Source organism: Zalophus californianus, chromosome 16 (assembly GCF_009762305.2).
Source record: "Zalophus californianus isolate mZalCal1 chromosome 16, mZalCal1.pri.v2, whole genome shotgun sequence".
Lineage (NCBI taxonomy): Eukaryota > Metazoa > Chordata > Mammalia > Carnivora > Otariidae > Zalophus > Zalophus californianus.
In genome coordinates, this window is record NC_045610.1 from 47446576 (window position 1) to 47467204 (window position 20629).

The 20629-nt window shown below is 38.4% G+C and overlaps 2 protein-coding genes and 1 long non-coding RNA gene across 16 annotated transcripts in view; 1 reads left to right on the forward strand and 2 right to left on the reverse strand.

Annotated features, from left to right (window-relative positions):
* The window catches only part of STRADA (STE20 related adaptor alpha), a 27024-nt gene extending 16269 nt beyond the window's left edge, over positions 1–10755 (reverse strand). Inside the window, exons 1-3 of one of the 13 annotated variants that reach the window (XM_027568079.2) lie at positions 10580–10755; positions 9520–9636; positions 1601–1656 (exon numbers count right to left, since the gene is read on the reverse strand). In XM_027568079.2, coding sequence (XP_027423880.1) covers positions 1601–1612 — 12 coding nt within the window. In that variant the 5' untranslated portion in view covers positions 1613–1656; positions 9520–9636; positions 10580–10755. Of the gene's footprint in view, positions 1–1576; positions 1657–9519; positions 9637–10579 lie in introns of all 13 variants that reach the window. The other 12 variants (XM_027568078.2, XM_027568081.2, XM_027568084.2 and 9 more) reach the window with 12 other exon arrangements.
* The window catches only part of LOC113908106, a 19966-nt gene extending 5648 nt beyond the window's left edge, over positions 1–14318 (forward strand). Inside the window, exon 2 of the long non-coding RNA XR_003515358.2 lies at positions 11199–14318. This is a non-coding gene — a long non-coding RNA (uncharacterized LOC113908106). The remainder of the gene's footprint in view (positions 1–11198) is intronic.
* CCDC47 (coiled-coil domain containing 47) overlaps positions 13886–20629 on the reverse strand; it is an 18654-nt gene continuing 11910 nt past the window's right edge. For both annotated transcript variants that reach the window (XM_027568076.2, XM_027568075.2), the window contains 6 exons: positions 20369–20479; positions 19540–19625; positions 18159–18217; positions 17716–17825; positions 17326–17493; positions 13886–15599 (listed from right to left, as the gene is read on the reverse strand). In XM_027568076.2, the coding sequence (XP_027423877.1) occupies positions 15519–15599; positions 17326–17493; positions 17716–17825; positions 18159–18217; positions 19540–19625; positions 20369–20479 (615 nt within the window). In that variant the 3' untranslated portion in view covers positions 13886–15518. The remainder of the gene's footprint in view (positions 15600–17325; positions 17494–17715; positions 17826–18158; positions 18218–19539; positions 19626–20368; positions 20480–20629) is intronic.

Genomic DNA, 20629 nt, shown 5'->3' on the forward strand with positions numbered 1-20629 from the left:
CATGCAGTATGGTTAAGATGCATTTTTATGGAACAATTTTAAAAAGAATCCTGGATTTAAATCAACTGAAAACAATAGGTTAATTCCTTTCTCTATTCTTTTTTGCCTAATTTGATAAATAATTCTTAAATTTGACAGACAGATGAGAAACATAGTACTGGCCCTAATAATGAAGAAGGTTTTTTGTCCTTCCTATACATAAAACTACCTTCTGGTTCCATCTGACTCACTCACTCAATGGCTGTCTATTACAGATGCTTTGGATCATGAATGCCAATGTGAAAAATGCTACTGGAATTCATAATACGGAAAATAGAGATGAAACAGTTTTTCACAGCCTCTGTTTGTAAAAGAAAATAGCTGCATATTCTTTCATCCACTAGGATTTCTAAAGACATCACCACTTATATTTTCTACCAGGTTTACAAGGACTACACTAACTTCACCAATCATGGTTTACTTTACTATCCCATTTCAAATGAGTATTGGATTTCCTTAATACTGATCAGTGGTCTGGTTTCACATGAATCAGGCAAGGTTGACACAGAAAAGAAGCTCGTATGTAAAAGTAATGGAATCAAGATCGAATTTCACTTAAGGACTAGTGTTCAAGTTTGGCTTGGGGGCATTCTTTCCACCAGGCAGAGTTCAGGCTAAGGAGAGAGTCTGTTTTTCCTCTTACTTAACAGTGAAGTCTACTCTTTCCAGTATAAATTATTCTTATATACACAAACACAAGAAAAAAGAATATTAAGTAATATTCAGAAATAAGTTGCATAATATTGGTTATGAATTGGAACTATAACATCATTTTGTCTTCTCTATATCAATTTTTTTCTAAATTAAAAAAAAAAAACCAAAATAAAAAACTTGGTGTAAAAAAATAGTATGTGCTGTATCACAAAATATAACATATGCTTTAATATTTAAAGAAAGTGGTATGTTCATGTGTCATATAGCACTTCTTCCTTGTTACAGAATTTTCAAATAATTACTACTGCATTTAGAAATAAATACTTGATAATAAATAAAATACAGTGCTCTTTTATGAAGTCATGGAAGCTTATAAAGAAGCTAAATCCAGTATTTGTTCTTGAGGTCATTTTAGCTGGTAAAGTTTTCAGGTGTAATAACATTTTTCATGTCCAAAAAGTCTTTAATGAAAACCTACGATTATACTCAGAAAAAGTGTTCCAATAATGACAATTTGATCCTGATTTTTAAAACACACAAACTCATTGAAAATACATAGGAAACAGGCAGCTTATTAGCAATTACATATCTATAGTGAAAAGGGACATCGATTCATTTAATTTTGTATGAGTGATATTCATAAAATAAGCAACCGTTTCTTCTCTACCAGTCAAGCTGGTGGGTGTATTTGGTGTCTCTGGTCAGCCTCTGCCTGCAAGCTCTTTTCTCAGGAGTGGTGGTTGCCATATCTGCTTTACTTCCTACATGCCTCACTTACATAGGATTCTGAACATCACATAAAAAAAACACCTACAGTATCTGTCAAAACACATCACTTTACAGAAAATAAAAATAGTAAAGCCAGAAGAATAGAAACACTCACCCTAATTCGCTCTGGTTTACTTACAAGAAAAGACATGAGTTCCTAATGTGTAGACCTACTTCAATTTCAAAAATTTAAACCTAAAAGGAAAATAGAAACAGGTTAGTCAAATCTCCTTTTACAGAAATGCCTTTTGATTAACAAAAACTTGCTATGAGTCTACCACTCAAAGCACTGTAGCAGACCTATAAATTTCTGGATTCTAAAGACTGGTTTAGAGAACCTTTCACTGACAATAAAACTGGCCAAGTACTTTCAGAAATATTGCAATCTCAAAAAGAAAAGACAGGTTTGTTATTAATATGGTTTTCTTCTTTAATTTTTAAATTTCTCTTGACCCAATTCCCCACTGATCCTTTCCCAGAAGCAATTACCTTCGATTCTCTTGGCTGTTTATCTTGCTTTTTATTATCATTCTTAAATAATGTTTATATGGCCATGACTTATCCATTTTAGACATTTATCTACTAACTTTCTACTATGGTAGATGAAGACCAAGCTCTCCTACATCACCTTCCTGCACCCTACTTTCCTGCCTTCATTCTCCCAACACAATTCTGGCATAATGTTTAATTGAATCAATAGTCCACATTTACATTGTTATGACTGTGGAAACATGGTTCAGAGCTGAGGCAAACAAAGACGACCACATCTGTTTTCTTGTACGCCATTTGTTTTCCTAGAGTCGATAATGGACTCATACTTTTTTTACTTGTTTGGTTTCCCACATAGCTATTACTAACTTTTTCCAAGTGCTACATCTTTGCTATTTATCTTATCAGTCAATATCTTTTACCATACATTCGAACTCATTCATTCCGATTTTTTCCTAGAGATTGCCTTTCCAAGGCTTTCCATCCCCCTGCTACGATCCAGACTAGTTGCTTTCTAGACCAGTTGCACTTACCCTTTTTTTTTTTAAGATTTTGTTTTTTTATGTAATCTCTACACCCAACGTGGGGCTCAAACTCATGACCCTGAGATCAAGAGTTACATACTCTACCGACTGAGCCAGCCAGGCTCCCCTACCTTAGCCTTTTTAGTGTAGAAATTTGGATCTTTCAATTCTGGGAAATATTCTTGTATTATTTCCTTGATAATTTTGTCTCCTCCACTTTCTCTGTTTTCATGTTATAAAATTCCTAATAAATTATACTTCTAGAATTATCTAGAATGAATTTATACTTGTTTCACTCCTATTTTACAACTCTCCAAGAGATTTCTTCAATTTTATTTTCTAACCCTTCTACTAATTTTTAAATTTTGGTTACACATCTCCAAGAGCTTTTGCCATTTCTCAAATGTATCTTTTTTCATATCATCCTGATTTTTTTATGTTTGCTTAATTTATTATTAAAAATTATATCTAGATGGGCACCTGGGTGGCTCAGTCAGTTGGGCATCTACCTTCAGCTCAGGTCATCTACCTTCAGCTCAGGTCATGATTTCAGGGTCCTGGGATGGAGCCCCACCTTGGGCTCTCTGCTCGGCGGTGGGCCCGCTTCTCCCTCTCCCTCTGCCTCTGTGATCTCTCTCTCTCTCAAATAAATAAATAAAATCTTAAAAAAAAATTATATCTAGAATGGTAAAAGCATAATGCATCATGACCAAGTGGGGTTTATCTCAGGAACTAAAGACTGTTTTAACACTAAAAAATGAATCAATGTATACCATACTGTTTTTGTCCAAAGTTGTTTGCAAATAAAAAACAACCAATTTTAAGGAGTTAAAAAAATGGTGGTGTGGGCAGAAAAAAAAATGAACTCAGTAGGTAGAGCATGTGACTCTTGATCTCATGGTCATGAGTTCAAGCTCCATGCTGGGCGTTAGAACTTACTTAAAAAAAAAAAAAAGAATCGGGGCGCCTGTGTGACTCAGTTGGTTAAGCGACTGCCTTCAGCTCAGGTCATGAGCCCAAGGTCCTGGGATGGAGCCCCACGTTGGGCTCCCTGCTCAACGGGAAGCCTGCTTCTCCCTCTCCCTCTGCCTGCTGCTCCCCCTGCTTGTGCTCGCTCACTCTCTCTGTCAAATAAATAAAATCTAAAAAAAAAAAAAAAAAAAATCAATGTAATTTTACCAGAGTAACTTAGTAAACAAGAAAAAAAATACAATCATCCCAATAGATAGAGAAAAGGCATCTGAAAAAATTCAATACCAATTCATGATTTTAAAAAAACCTCTCAGTCAATTAGGAATAAGTCAAATAGGAATAGAATATGGAATTTACCAAGTCAACTTGGTAAAAGATATGTATGAAGAGGGTGCCTGGGTGGCTCAGTCAGTTGGGCATCAGACTCTTGATTTCGGCTCAGGGTTGAGATCAAGTCCTATGTCAGGCTCTGCACTCACTGCTTCTCCCTCTCCCTCTGCTCCTCCCCCCACTCACACTCTCTCTCTCAAATAAATAAAATCTTTAAAAATAACAATAAAATAAAAAAGTATTATGAAAAATGTATAGCTAACACCATAGTTAATAATAAAAAGAATTACTGAGTTTCCTATAAGAACAGAAACAAAACAAGAATGTCTGCTCTCATCACTTCTGTTCATCATTGTACTAGTGGTCTTGGCCAATGCAAAAAGGAAAAAACAGGAACAAAAGGCATACAGATTGGAAAAGAAGGTGTAAAACTCTATTCATAGACAACATGATTGTGTATGTAGAAAATTCTAAGTATTCTACAAAAAAATCATTAGACATAAAAAAATGAATTTAGAAAGAAGGTCAATTACAAAATCCAACTGTATTTCGATGTACTAGCAATGAATAATTAGAAAATGAAATTTAAAAAAATGAAACTACCATACCAACAAAAACATAAAATAACTAGGAATAATTTTTTTAAAATTGTATATTTTTTAAAACTGTATGCTTAAAATTATAAAACAGGGCGCCTGGGTGGCTCAGTCGTTAAGCGTCTGCCTTCAGCTCAGGTCATGATCCCAGGGTCCTGGGATCGAGTCCCGCATCGGGCTCCCTGCTCAGCGGGGAGTCTGCTTCTCCCTCTCCCACTCCCCCTGCTTGCGTTCCTGCTCTCGCTGTCTCTCTCTGTCAAATAAGTAAATAAAATCTTTAAAAAATAAATAAAATAATAAAACATTGCTAAGAGGTATTAAAGATAAGCTAAATAAGAGATATGCTATGTTCATAGATTGGAAGACTCACTGAAGTGAAGATGTCACCTCCCTCCAAATTGATCTATAGAATCAGTGCAATCCCAATCAAAATCCCAGCGGACTTTTAAAAAGAAATTGATAAGCTGATTTTAAAATTTATATGGAAATACAAGGGACCTGAAATAGCCAAAATGATTTTGAAAAAGAACAAAGTTAGAAGACTTACATTACATGATTTCCAGACTTACTTTAATGTTACAGTAATCAAAACAGTGTACTTTGTTCTAGGATAGACAAATGGATCAATGAAATGGAATAGAGAATCCAGAAATAGATCCATGTATGTATGGTCAATTAATTTTCAAGAGAGGGGCCAGAGTAATTCCATGGGAGTGTATCTGTAATCTAGATACAAATTAATATCTATTTAGAAAAAATGAACTTTCACCCTTACCTTATATGACACACAAAAATTAACTTGAAATGGATCATAGAACTAAAGAAAAAGTTAAAACTACTAAATAAAACAGAGGAGAAAATCTTCATGATGTTGGGATAAGTAAAATTAAAAAAAAGAATGTCAAGAGCATGAAATAAAGAAGAAAAATATGATAAATTAAACTTTATGAAAATTAAAAACTTCTGCCTTCGAAAGACACCACTAAGAAAATAAACAAGTTGGGAGAGAACAGTGTGTGTGTGTGTATGTGTGTGTGTGTGTGTGTGTATCTATGAAACATTTTATATACAGAATATTTAAAGAATTTCTACTACTCAATAAGACAGTCTTACTCAATTTAAAAAATGGGCAACAGATTTGAATAGAAGATATAGGAATGGCCACTAAGTACATCAAACGATGCTCAACATCACTTGTGATCAGGGAAATGTATATAAAACCACAATGAGATACCACTACACACCTACTGAAATGGCTAAAAATAAAGACTGACAATACGAAATGTTGACAAGGATCTTGATCAACAGAAACTCTCATTCATTGCTGATGGGGATGCAAACTACTATAATAGGCACTTTGGAAAATAGTTTATTAGCTTCCTATGACCCAACAAGAGAAATGAAAACATATGTTCACATAGACTTGTACATGAATATTCATAGCAGCATTATTCACAATGGCCCCAAATTGGAAACAATCCAAATGTCTATCAACTGGCAAGTGAAAAAACAAAATGTGGTATATACACCAGTGGAATAATACTCAGCAATAAAAAGGAACAAACTACTGATACATGTTAAGTGAAAGTCAGGCATAAATCTACATATTGGTTCCATATACATGAAATTCTAGAAAAAGTAAAAATATTATGACAGAAAGCAGGTCATTGGTTGCCTGGGACCAAGGGTGAGAGGAGGGACCAAATTCAAAGAGACACATGAGAATTTCTGGGTGCTGAAAATGTTCTGTATTTTGATTGTGTGGTAGTTACACAAGTGTATCTGTCGAAACTCAACAAACCATACACTTAATGTAGGTATATTTTATTGTAGGTGAATTATATCTCAACAAAATGACTTTAAAAGTAAAATGACTAGAACAAATAATCATGAACACTTTTGAAGAATCTAGAAAAAATCCCTGCCACATTTCCTTTGAGGGATTGTGGTAGTATATAGTATAGCAATGGGAGTGGGAACTTAATCAGATACATGGAGTTCCTGGAATCCTTAGAACTGCTTCAGAGAAATCAAAGCAATGGTTTTCAATCCAGGGGAGAGAGGAGGCCTTTCAAAATCATCTATAGATTTTTATCAAATTGCATTTATCCTCACCCCTATCCTAGTCTTTTTTATTTATTTATTTATTATTTTTTAAAGATTTTATTTATTCATTTGACAGAGATAGATACAGCAAGAGAGAGAACACAAGCAGGCGGAGTGGGAGAGGGAAAAGCAGGCCCTCCGAGGAGCGGGGAACCCGATGTGGGGCTTGATCCCAGGACCCCGGGATCACGACCCAAGCCGAAGGCAGACGCCCAACGAATGAGCCACCCAGGCACCCCCTATCCTAAGACCTTATAGAAGATCATCACATGTTGAGAATCATATATCCTGGCATGAAACAGTAAAAATATTGACTGATTTTTTTTAAAAGATTATTGGAGTGCACATTATTTAATAACATTAAACACAAAGCATCGTGCCAAAGAAATTTAAGAGGAAGCAGGGTCCATATCCATATGTAGTCTACAACAGAATATAGAATATTAATGTAGATTAAAAGATGATTTTTATCTGCAGAAGGAACTGTCTACACTCTGGAAAAATACTGGAAATAGAAAATAAAGTCAATCCTAAACACCATATATATTAATATATATTGGTTGGTTAAGCAACTGCCTTCGGCTCAGGTCGTGATCCTGGAATCCTGGGATCGAGCTCCACATCAGGCTCCTGGCTCAGCAGGGATCCTGCTTCTCCCTCTGTCCCTCTCCCCTCTCATGCTGTTTCTCTCTCTCTGTCTCTCAAATAAATAAATAAAATCTTAAAAAAAATTAACTCATGTAGTTATAAAAACTTATGGATGCTCAAACTCCCACCTTCAAAAATTTTTAATTCAGCAGGTCTGGGGAATGCACAAGTAGAAATGGGCAAGTCCTTATGGTGTTCAGCAAAGGGAAAGACAATTACTATAAGCTGGGACAGATCTGGATAGTTTTATTGAAGGGATGGGGCCTCAGTGTCAAATAGGACTTGAAAGTGGGAATTCCAAGCATGAAATAGTATTAGCTGCTCATTTTTAGCACTTACTTTGTTTTGTCCACACACATATCTTCCAGTTTCTAGAATAGTGCCTATCACGTAGTAGGCACTCAGTAATGTTGACTGACTGACTGACCAAATATACCAAGAAGTACGTTAGCATTTTACATAACCAACTACAGATAGATGAGAACAATGAAGAGGCCTCATGTGCATGCTAGAGTATGGATTTTCCTCCCCAGGCAATAGGACGCCACTGTAGGTTTTAAACAGAAACTATTTGTGACAAACACAAAACAGTGGTCTTAAAATCGTGTCTCTCAAACTTTATTGTGCATTCAAATAATTTGAGGATCTTGTTAAAAGTGCAGATTTTGATTTAGAAGATCTGGAGTGGGGCCTGGTACTTCTAACAAACGCCCACATGACGGTAATGCTGCTGATCTGTGGCCCGTCGTACTGACTAATGTTTGAGAAGCCTTGTTCTGAGAAACATTCTAAGGAATATTAATCTGCAAACGGATGGGAGAATGGGAGGTGAAAAATCCCCAGAGAAAGGAATGTTAGTTAGAACACAACTATAGTGGACCATATTTGGGGTGATAAGAGCTTGTAGCAAAAGGAATGCTAAGAAATAGATGGATAGGTGATGAAGGAAAAATAAAGAAATTGTATTCAGTTAGTAAGGACACCATAAGTCATCTAGCCCATCCTCCACCCTTCAGAGGAACAGCTTTTACAATCTCCTGGATGTAAGGTTATTTAGCCTCTGCTTGAAAACTTCCCTGGCCAGAGACTCACTACCTTATCACGGAACCCATTCTACTTGTGGACAACTCTGATGACTCTTGATTTTTTTGTGTGTGCGCAAGTAACTGGGAAAGAGTAGTGTGTCAGTGACAAAACAGGAAACTCAGAAGTGGAAGTGGTTCTGGTGGGAAGATGAGTTCGAGTTTTTAAATCATGTTGAGGTTGAGAAAATAGTTTATCTATCTATCTATCTATCTATCTATCTATCTATCTATCTATCTATCTATCTGTAGTGAGAAGATAGAGCAGTCAGAAAAGTAAGACTGGGGGCGCCTGGGTGGCTCAGTCGGTTAAGCGGCTGCCTTCGGCTCAGGTCATGATCCCAGGGTCCTGGGATCGAGCCCCGTGTCGGGCTCCCTGCTCAGCGGAGAGCCTGCTTCTCCCTCTCCCTCTGCCTACTTGTACTCTCTCTCTATCTCTCTGTCAAAAAAATAAATAAAATCTTTAAAAAATAATTAAAAAAAAAAAAGTAAGAGAGACGTTAGAGATGGCTATGTAGACCTGGGAGATAGCAGCCAAAGCTATACAAGTGACAAATGCACTGAAGGAGAAAATGGGGAGAAAAAAGCAGAAGGCTGGGAAGCAAGTCTTGGGATAGGTCCATATTTAAAAGGACATCATGCTTGAAGGCAGGTAGGAAATGAAGTCCAAAGGAAAAACTTTAAAGATTCTGCTTCCCCTCCTGGACACTTTCATTCCCCCAACCTGGTTAACTTTGACCTGTCGATCCTTACTACTTACTCATCTCAGGTACCCTGTGCTACAGAAGTCCACCCTGATTACCATTCCCTCCCCCGTTAGGTGTTCAGCCTCTGTATTCAACCCTTACACATACCACAATGTTAACTGCCAGTGCATCTTATTCACTATTGCATTCCCAGGGGCTGCTGTGCCCAACACATAAAATGGGCACTCCCGTATCTGTTAAATTGTTCATAGCAAAAATAATAAAAGCAGCAAGCACTTATGGTGAACTTACTGTGTGCAAGGATCTGTGCTAAATGCCTCACAGAGCTCAGCTCACGATAAGTCCTATCTTCCCCATTTTACAGATCAGGAACTTAAAGCTCAGAGAGGTTAAATGCCCTGAATGACACAGGCAACTGGTAGAGGACCAGTTAGATCTGTTCCAAAGCCTGTGCTCTAGAAACCAGAGTGATTACAGATAAGTCCAGGGAGAAGTGTCAAGACTGTGTTTGCAAAGATACAATGATGACTGCCTGAGAAGACATCGCCTGATTTGACAATGCTGCTGACCAGATGCCAAATAGAATAGAAAAGGATTCGTTTACCTTGCTTTATTTTTTTTTTTCCTTTTTCCCTGTTTTCGTCGCTGTTTTTCTAAACTTCTTCCATGTCTGGGGTTACAACTACAAACACTGCATTTGAGTCACGATATTCTAAGAAACCTGGTTGAAAGGTGGGGGAACAGAGTTAACAAGTTCAGCACTGTAACTAATAGCTGAATAGGTTCCTGGCCTAAGGCAAGTAACCAGGTGAGACTCGGTTTCTTCAATTCTCAGAAACAAGAAACAGTCTTGGGTGTCTTTAGACAGTATGAATCAGTCAATGAAGGACTGTCCTAAATGCCTCAAATACATACTGGAATACGGTTCTACTTCAACAGGTATTCTACAGTAAGAAAAGGACCCGTTCGAACGGCTTTTCCTCTTCGGAGAAAGTCGAGTTAGAATATGCTAGGTTATCTTAACAGAAGGCTGGGCAGAAAAATTAGTCCCCCATTTCCTGGAAACTTGAACAATTTTATTTAACCACTCCCCTTCCCTCGCGCTCACTTCCCTACCTCCACCGCCCATCTCCACCCCAAATCTACTGTAGGCACTGAAACATTCTTGAAAAACAACAAGACAATTAGAAGCTCTTTGTTTTTGCCGATTCAGGGAGTCACCTAAATCTCTCTCCCTAAGGAGGTTTGATCCGTGCCTGTCCAGCCTGGGATAGATGGGAATTGCGGTTGTGGGATGGGGGGAGGCGGGTCAGCACAGGATCGGCCGCCTCTTTGGGCAGGGCAAACTGACACCTGGGCCCCAGGCTCCCCATCTAGGAGTCAGGGGGGAAAGATGGATACGGAAGGCAGGCGCTCGCCTCTCGCCCGGCAACTCCGCTCCGGCGTCTCCCGGGCAGGCCCAAGCCTATTCTGCTCTCAGGCTGCAGCCCCTCACTGCGGGAATCGAGGAGGACGGGGTGAAAAGGGACCCGTGAAAGCGGGGCGGGGGGGGGGAGCGGGATGGCCGATCTGACGAAGGCCCGCCCCTGAGGAGATGGAATCGGCGTCAGGGCGAGAAGGCACTGGTCCCTGGAGCGCACCAGGCGGCCCCGCCAGCCCGGTACCTGGTCCTGGAGTTAGCAAGCAGTCCCGACCCCGTCTCAGCTCCGCCTCCTTAGTTTAGGGCCGCGCGGCCAGGCCGGTTGCTGGGGGTTGGGGGAGGTACGCAACGTGCCATGCGCAGTAGCGGGACCCGGGTAGGGCTGGTGGAGGAGAGCCCCGCCCCGCCCCGCCCCGGTTCCTCCGCGGAGCGGGTGAGGAGGCCCCGCCCCCTGCCCCCAGTCCCGCAGCTCCGAGCGGGTGGGGCCGCTCCGCCGCGCGTCCAGCGTCGCGTCGGGTGCGCCAGGCTCCAGCTGCAGGTTCCCGGCACCCGCCGCGCGGAGAGCGCCTCTTCGGTTCTAAGTTAGCTCGGTCGGCGCAGCGCGTTCCTGAGGGAGGGCATGCGGTCTCTAACAGAAGGGGTCCTTTTCCCCAAGTGTGTGGAAGCCGAAGGCGTAGCTTGTCGTCGGTGAGGCCTGGGGGTCCGACAAGGGCTCCCTGGAGCCTCCCCGCCCCTGCAGCAGGAAGGAAGTAGGATGATTTCAATAAGAAGAGTCAGGGGGGACTTGAGGAAGGCAAACAAACACTGGCTGATGACTTGGCTAATTCAAAAAACAAAATTATTTTTTTCATTTCGTGTGGTAGGACTTAAATGGAAAAAGCTGTCTCGCGTTTTTCTTTGAAGACATCCCAAACGCCCCTCCAGCACCAGACTGACAAGCTGCGAAGGGAAAACCCACCCTTTCTCTGTGCCTCAGGTTCCTTATCAGATTCCTTATAGATCCCGTCAAGTATCGAACACTGGCTCTGACCCATGACACAGATTGATACCGGCCCAGCTTCCAAGACGGGAGAGAAGTTCAGCTACATCCAAACTGACGGAAATATGCGAATGTGAACATAAACTTTGCCAGTGACTCAGGACCTCATTCAGTCTCATGTACATCACTTTGATCTAGTGCTTTAACTTTCTAAAGCAGGACCCACACTTTTTCTCTCATTTTCAAAGTAAGAGGCCTCTCTCTGCAGCAAACGGTAAACTGACAAAAGCAAGATGGTAAAAAGTGAAGTAAAATTCTTGGTGATGTTCTTTAGAAAAGACCTTCTTCACATGTGGTCTTTGGAACTGAGGGTGCCAAAAAGGTCGGTGCCTGAAAAGATGCCAAATGATGCAGCCATCGCTATGGGGAATTTAAACATGGAGGCTCTTCCCAGCCCACTGGCCCAGCGGCCATGTCATTCTCTAACTGGATGTTAAGGTCTCACCATCTTCGTGACTGCCCACAAAAGCTAGTTGGAGAAACTTTTGGCCCAGCTTCTGTTGTGACTGTTTCAAGGAGCAAATTTACATTCACTTTAGTTTTCCTTGCAAATGGACCTCCTAGATCCAGATAACTTAGAAAGCCAGTGTAAAGAAAGGTCAACTTTCAGAGTTTACAAAGACTTCCTGCTTTGCTTTTGACTTGTGATGAGCAAGTTTTGCATTGAACTCCAAGCATCCAGTTTAAACTAAATGCACTGGCCTCCAAGATACCATATAAATTGTCAGAAAGGTAAGGTAAAACTAATTGCCTTGAATACTCAAATGAGGGAAATGCTTATGACCTTTGGTTTAGTAAGGTGAGCAGGATTATTTAATTTGTAGAATGTTTTATATGTCAAAGAGCGTTACACATGTTGTCTGTTACAGCCTTTGAACAGCCATTTGACACGGGGGAAGAGTGAGCAATGCCCATTCATACAGGAGGAAAGCAGACTTGTTCAAGCACTAAGACAGCACCAGGCTACAAACCATGGACTCTTTCCTGAAGCAAAAAACTGGCTTCTAGCTTTGCTACAAACTTTCTAAGTAATAGTTACATACAAAGATGCAGAAGAAAGTGATTTAAGCATTTAACTTCAAAATGTGATAGGAACTAATTACTTAAAAAGGCCTGGGTGTCTTAAATAAAAGTCACACTATTTGAATAAAACCAAAGAGGTGAAATTTTAAAAGGCAGTTAATTTTATTTATTTGGCAGTCAATTTTAAAAGATGAAAATAAAAAAATATCCATTAAAGGTGGCATAATAGATGCACATTTCTGCTTTTCAGAGGAAAAAAGTCTGTTTTCTTCTGAAATTGGTATTCTCAGTTAATGGAGCACAGAAGATGGCATTCGACTTGTCTAAGGATTAAAACATTACACTTTCTTCCAAATACAAATAAATCTTTTGCTGATCACCCAATTCTAGAAACTGAGAATAGTAGTACTTCTGTTGTTTTAGCAGTGTGTCATAAAAGCCGCTCCTATTGGGTATAACTGCCTCCTCCCTTTTACATCCTTTCAAATTATTTCATCCTTTCAAATCATTCAAAATGAGTAGAAACAGGAATAATAAGGAAAGAGAATCTGAGATGATAAAAGTTCAGTATTTCACCCATTCCACCAAAACCAACAGATCCTTTGTATAACACTGCTCTAAATAATTTTCATGTGCCTATTCCTATTGGACAGGGGAAAGAGAATACCAACCAGTGTTTTTCTTTGGTCTAAGTCTCATCTAAAGAAGAGTTCCAACTTCTAGTGCATGACAGGAAAAGGTTCTATTACTAAGGAAACAGAAAGGTATTACTGTCGCCCCAACCCCCATTCCAAAATACCATGTCACATTTTGCAGATAAAGTTAGAGAACTCTGAAAGGACCTGCTTGGTTTCCACTGGGAGAAAGGAAAGCAAAAGAGAATAAAGCAAAAATGTACCACTTGGAGAACAGTCCTAGATGATACCTCACATTTTTAAAGTACTGTAGTTTATGAGAGAACTTCACACATATCTCTTGGTGTTGACCTACCTGTGAGGTTGGGAAGAAAATAGTTACTATCCTTACTTTGTAGGAAGAGGAACAGAACAGAGACTCAAAGAGGTTACTGACTTGCCCAAAGTCAAGCGCTTAGTATCGACTTTGCTGGCACGACAGCCAGGTCGTTATCGTCCAGTTCGGTGCCTGTTTTGTCCTTGCTAAGTGCCCATGCGATGCACAAAAAGAGGACTTAGTGGTTTTCCAATGTGTGACAGTCAACACTATTCTCCTTTCATTCATGGGAGAGATAATGGTATCTTAACTAAAGAGGTAGACTTTGGGGAGGAGCCCATTAATAATATATACGCCTCTAAAAATATAAAACATTCTAAAAATAACTGGTAACAAACTAAGGGATTATTATCAAAGTCAACTCCTTTGAAGGAAAAGCATTTCAGCACTGACTTATGTTGAACAGAAAGAAGAACATTCCTGTGGGCTTATACTCTTGAAGGGCAACCCCAGAAAAGTAAAGGCGGCACTCTGAGATTTTTGTCAATTAGTTTAATGTATGTCCATTGGTAGTTCATATGAATGCTTAAATTACAAAATTAGCTGCCATGGTCCAAATGTGTGGGACTTTAAGAAAGCTTTTATTAATCAAAAGATAGCTAAGCATATCAACTTTGATTTCTAAAATGTATTTTAAACTTTGTAAAACAAGGCTCATTCTAGAATTATATAGCATTAAAGTAATTCTTACGTTATTTTTGTTATTTTAATAACTTAATTTCATGAACTGTTAAAAAAAATATTATATTTGCATCTCCCAGTTTACACATTTCTGCATTAACTTAGAAAAAAATCCATGTGAAAAGTTTCCATGCAGTTACAAAGGCAGCAGCACATACTGCTTTCACAACTTGTTATTGCCTCAGAACACACCTGCACATAAAGCATCAACAAAAAAATATCCCCCCACCCCTCTCCCACCAAAAAACCCAACCTTTTCCCGTCCCCAGCAAAAATTACCTGGTACAAGCAGTGACTTAAAAAATGCTTTCTTTAGGAAGCATTTATAAAATGCAGAGATCTGAACAAGCTAAATGCTCGTGCAGATAGATGGGCCTCTCCCCCAAGAGTTCCCTCCTCAAGAGGCAGAAAGAACTCTCAATAGTTTAGGAAAGCTCATTTTTAAAAGTATATTTATGCATATTCATGGCTATTTCTTTGAAAGAATATACCCAGCCTCAACTGTGGAAGAAATAAAAGCAGAAGGAAAAGCAAAGGGACACAGCCATAAATAGAGAATAGAGCTTCTCTATGAACATCCAATAGTTTGCAACAACCAAGAAGGAAAAACATGTGTAACTTCACATAGACCACTGATCTGATCTAGGTGAAGCAGTTAATTTTTCATGCATTTGTTACTCCAGGAAAACGTACAACCACTTAAATACAGCATTCACATTGTCATTAGCTTGTGGTATCAGCTCAGGAAAAAACTGTGCTCCTGTACTACCTATCCTTAGAATTTTCCATGTACATGTAAGTATCCTAAACCCTATAGATATAACACTGTCATCAGCACCTCCCAGCTACAAAACATACACTGAACTACATTACGTTTTGAGTCCCTGAAATTTCAATACCACATATAGTGTTCTAAATTTTACTTTTTTACAAGGTTAATGTACACACAGAAGAAAACACCAAGCAATATTTATTGTGCAATTCCAATAGTTATTTGTGGAATCTTGGTTTAGGGTCAGTCTTTATAGCCTTGGCAACTACCCAGTTTAAACAAAAAGCAACAATCTAATTATGTATCTATAAATTTCATGATATTTCTTCAAACATCAAAGCACTAAAAGCACTGATGATTCATGTTATAATTTTAAAAATATTTTAAAACTACACAGATCTCATATATCATTCCTTTTATAAAGTAATCAAAATAATTTGGTTATCTGGAAGAGAATTACTGAAACAGAGTCCTTCCATTCCATCTATAACCTCTATAAAACTCCGAACCAAAAACAGAACAGATGATGAAATAAGGATTTCTTAGTCACTTTGCGAGTGTTTGAACTTTAAGATGAGAAATGGACCGGTATTTTTTATGTTTCCAGTAAATTCAGAGCTTACAGGTGGCATCAGGACTCTGGTCTCTGGGATGATTTTACATGGCTTTCACTTTGATTTGTTTCATTTTCATTTGCTTCTTCTCTAATTTCTTTTGCTCACGCCTCAAGGCAGCTTCCTGGAGAAAGAAAGGGAATCCAAACTAAGCTCTAAGCACACACAAAAAACCAACACTAGAATACTGCCTATATTATTATTCAAAAACCTAGTCTGGTACCATAAATAACTTTCCAAAAGACAGTTAGAAAAATTGCTAATATCTATGTTGGTTAATGAAAATTAGCTTAAAATGAAGTAAAGTTAACTAAAATCTCAAATTAGAAAGAAACTAAACACTACATTTAAGCAACTTTGTTATTCTGATTTTTCCTATACCCAGGAAACACTAACCCAACTTTCATCATAACATTTATGTGTATCTGCCAAGGATTTGTACTTCAGTTCAGAAAAGCTTAAGATTTTGTTTGTTTAGGCTATTAATTGTGCATCTTTTCTTATAAGTGTAGACGTTAAACCTGAGCCAGTACCTCAATGCATAATGTTAAACTGGGAATTTTTATCATATTTTTATTTAGGAATTAGGAGGTTATGTCGAAAAGAGAAAAAGAAGCCCGAAACACATTATTTTAGTGGCAAAAGTCACTGGTTATTATTACCTGTACCGAGGGAAGCCTTAGAGGCCACTAGATTATTTCAGGTGCAATCTCAAACTTAGTTTTTTTTTTTTTTTTTTTAGAGGTTTGGGGTAGAAATGTCCTGAGAAATATACTCCTCCACCGGAGGATCAGAAGATACGGAATAGGAAAAACAGAAGCATGTAGTATATACAGTTACTGATAGCATAACAAATTATGTTTCAAAGGGTGATTTGTAAATTGGTGGTTTGGGAACTACTGATTGTGTTACTTTCAACACTAGGTAAGAAAAAACTACCTGTACAGCATGGAAGCCTGAATGTTTAGCCATCATTTTTGTGCTCCTGTGTAAGTACCTTGTGTAACCGAACTGGCATTGTTACCCCGCTTTTATGGGAAAACAAACAAAATCAAATGACAAGTGGTGAGAAAGGATAAATGGGAGGAGGCCCGCGGTGCCCTGGGCACTTCCCTCAATGGCATTAATGACACTCCTGCACCTGTGGCGCCACAGAGCAGCCTGTTTCTTGGCAGCAGATCTCCACTTCTAAGGATTTTCTTCAGTTCTCAAGATTATTCTTGTTAGAACTCACATCTCCCAGAACTTTGTTCTCTTCTTTTTTTGACCAGCATTTACAAGGTTTAAAATTGTAGAGCTGGACAGTGGCATCTTATTTCACAAAAATGTGAGAACATGTTGTTTCAAACATAACATATTATGGCCTAAAAAGCTCTTGAGTTTGAGATTCTGGTTATGCACAAAATAGAAAACAAAAATACAAACAAAAAATATTAGGATTCTCTAATTCTCTAATCAAATTAAATATTTATAAAACAAGATGCATTGGATCATAGGGCACATGTGCTGACTACTATTAAATTCCTAATTTCTTTCTACTTCAGTTAAGTGTTTGGCTTGAAAGATGATAGTGGAACTTTCCAAAATGGGATTGTGCTGGGGAAAGGATAATTTACATCACTCTCCAGGATCACAGACTCAAGCTAACCTGGTTTGGAAAGGATGCATTAGTTATTCTTCTTAATAGTGCTATCAACTAAGTCATAATGTCCCAACTGCAGAGAAAATGCTAATCTTTTACGTCTGTGTACCTTCCTACACAGAGTTACCTTTATGGTTAATATAGCATAATAGGCGCCCTTCTAAATCCTGGTTTTACGACGAAGCAGGGTAAGAGAAGTCTGTCTTACCTCCAGCCTGCGCTGTTTCTCAGGATCCTCCTCGTTCATGATTCGCTCCTTCTCTGCTCTTTTCTTCTCCTCGCGCCGCGACTGTGCAGCTTCCTGTCTCTGCACGTGTGTCAGCTTCAAGAAGTTTTCTTCTACTCGAGCTCGGTTTTTATCTGCTTTCTGTTTGCCCTTTTCCCCAAGAAACGAGGCATTTCATAAGAAATCCATTTCAATCCAACAGAACCAAGTCCCATTTAGTATTCTTTTATAAAACTATTCCCATTTAGCACTTTCAGGTCAGCTAGCAAACTAGCAAAGATAAAATCGCTGAAATCATTGCTCTCTGACTCCCCCAAGGAGGAAAACAACAATGAAAGGTGCCAACTTTATAATAAAGGATATGGGTCTTACTTCTCTGTTGAGTCGGAACTTTTTGGCTTTATCAATAGAATAAATCACCATGTTCATCAGGGGTAGCAAAGCCTCCATATCCTTTGGGTAAGTGTTACCTGAGCCAGGCACTGGAAAACAAAGCCATTTTCCTATTGAGTTAATGGCAGCATTAATACTTCTGAGTCACCCAACTCTTTTATTTATTATTTATTTATTTAATCCCCCTTTTTTTATTAATAGACTCCTTTCTCCAAGTGTCTTAGGCAGCTAAAATGCAGCAGAAAATAGAAATTAAAATAAATAAAAGGATCTCTTATTAAAGAAACCCCAAAACCAATAAGCAGGCAGGCATGGGGTTGGTTTTAATGTAGTTTTTTATGGCTATCGTTTAGGAGGGAATACTCTCCTTAAGATCCTCTCACAGAAAATGAAGAACCCAGGCAAGACCACAGAACACTTACCATTAAATGTAAACAATAGTGTTCTCTTAGTGTCAGGTAGCTTTAAAGGCTGACCTTCCCTGCCATAAAAGAAAGGCTATTTAGAAAGAACACAAGAAAGATACTTTCCATTCATGTATGTCACCCAATTCACTTAGAGGAACAGATTCCTGCAGATAATCAGCACAGTATTTGGCTTGCCATCCCCAAGTTAAATATAATCTCAGAGCCTGAAGGAGCTTTACAGGCCCCCTGGTCCACTTGTCTTATTTGATGGATACATTCCCAAGTGATCTTTATCCTATACTTGAACACCTCCAGTGATGTTCCCCAGGCAGGATATATTCCTCTCACCTGGGGAGCCAGAAATGAACCTATTTAAGTATTAGGCCTGTATTTTAATAATATTTTTGCTTATTTTGATGCATTTTTATTTTATTTCCAACTTCTACTCTATTTTCCTATAATAAAACATCTTTATTTTTGAGTCAGGCTCAGAATAAATTTAGAAATGATCTACTATAGCATATATAATTTAGTTCTGACTTACCAAAGATTCCTTCGTAATCTTTAACTATCAACCCTCTCTCCTTGCCTCACACATAAAAGGCTCCATGAATGTCACAATGTGATACTCTGCCCACAGTGTTGTTATTGAGTTGAGCAAGGCAAGGATGATGCAACACGATCCACAGGTATAAGGACCTGAATAATTCTGACCTACAACTAAAATCCAGATTGGCTTTTAACTGTACTTAACTCCACAGATTATGAGAGAGAAGCCCTTAACCAAAAATTTAGGTCAGAACCAATTCTACACCAAGGGTAAACTTAAATAAGTATGTGCTCCTGAGATAGGATGTGATTTCAAACAAGAAATTTAATCTCTGAATATCAACATCCAAAAAGCCAGAAATTCTGCATATCGAGAGCATCTGATAATACACTAGGAAAGAATATAATCACCCAACTATTCAAAGAAGAAAGCCAGAAAAGGCCATGAAATAAAATGCAGAGATCTGCAATCAAACATAAATCAAAATCACAGATTCATATCATAAATTAAAAAGGGGGGGAAAACTTCCGACTACAAAGGACAAAGAGATTAGCAATTTGCATTTTCTTAGTATCTGCCATCCTGTAAAAGTCTCATCTACCTCCCTGAGTGGCTGGTGCATACATGCGGTGACCCATTGCAAACTCGGGGGCTTATTTGTTTGTCTCCCATAGGATTTCAATTACCTTCATGACACATGCAGTCAAAGCAAAGGAAAACTTAGAATGCCTGTCATCAACTTCCCTCACTCATTTGGTATGAAAAATTGCAGAAGCACCTTGCAGGTGTTTCAACACAGAAAGCTAGTGGGGACAGTTAATTTCAGTATTTTTATCTCATACGTACTCTTGCATAATTTTTGGACCAGAGAACTGGTCTGAAAAATGAACGGATTCAATCTTGTCAGCATAGTGTGTAAGAAAGTGAACCATCTGAAATAAAGAAAAAAAAATTTTTTTTTAAGTAGGGTTTGATGCATTTCCCTTTTTTCATAAAGATATTCACTCCTTAGTCCTCCTTGATTTTTCACAACAGCACTACAAGTTAAAGCTTTTAAAAAATGAAGATTAAATAAGGGATCTCTCTACAATGAAACTAGCACCTTTCTTTAGTCACACCAATGATCAAATTTCTTCTTATTAAGCAGCTGAAAATATATCTCAAAATAATGTTCTGAACAAGAATGAATGTACGAAGATAAAATCTAAAATAATTTCAGGGGATTCTCCATAAACATACCACCTTGAACTTACATTAGAACTGTCTTTGAGCTACTCTGTATTTTTATGATGCTAAGATGTGCTTGCTGTTACCATTCCATAACCAATAGAAAAAAATGGTTCTCTATACATTTCTCTTCTACACTAACTGAAGCTAGGAAAAAATGGACTAAATGACATGGTGATAAGGATTAATGCTGTAGTCCTTTTACAAAAAATTTGAAAGCCATTAGCAATCCTACGAATAATTTGCTCTTGATTCAGAGAGAATTATTTGACTAATCAAACTGTCTCTTTTGACAAGTTAATCTATTGCTTAAAGAAGGTATTTTAATGTTTGTGTGGGAAAGGAATAGAGCAGTGTCATAAAATGAAGAACTTGTGCAGTATGACTTTTAGGGGGAGTGCCCTGTAATCGCTACAGTCTGCAAATGTATGTCTTCTATTGCATTTACCTTTGTATCCATCATTCCCTCTGTGACTTCTCCCATCTCTGACAGGATGGCCAAGGAGTCTGGCAGTCCATACTTTGCTCCAGACTTAGGTTTGTCACTACAAAACTCACTCTAAAGGAAGAAGTAATTGAAGGTAAGACATGATATTTTATTATGCACAAACTTTTTGTTCCTCAAGAGAGTATGTTCTGACCTATTTCAAAGTGGTGCTTAATAATTCAAGTGATATAATTAATTGCCCTATGCTCTAAAGTTGAATGC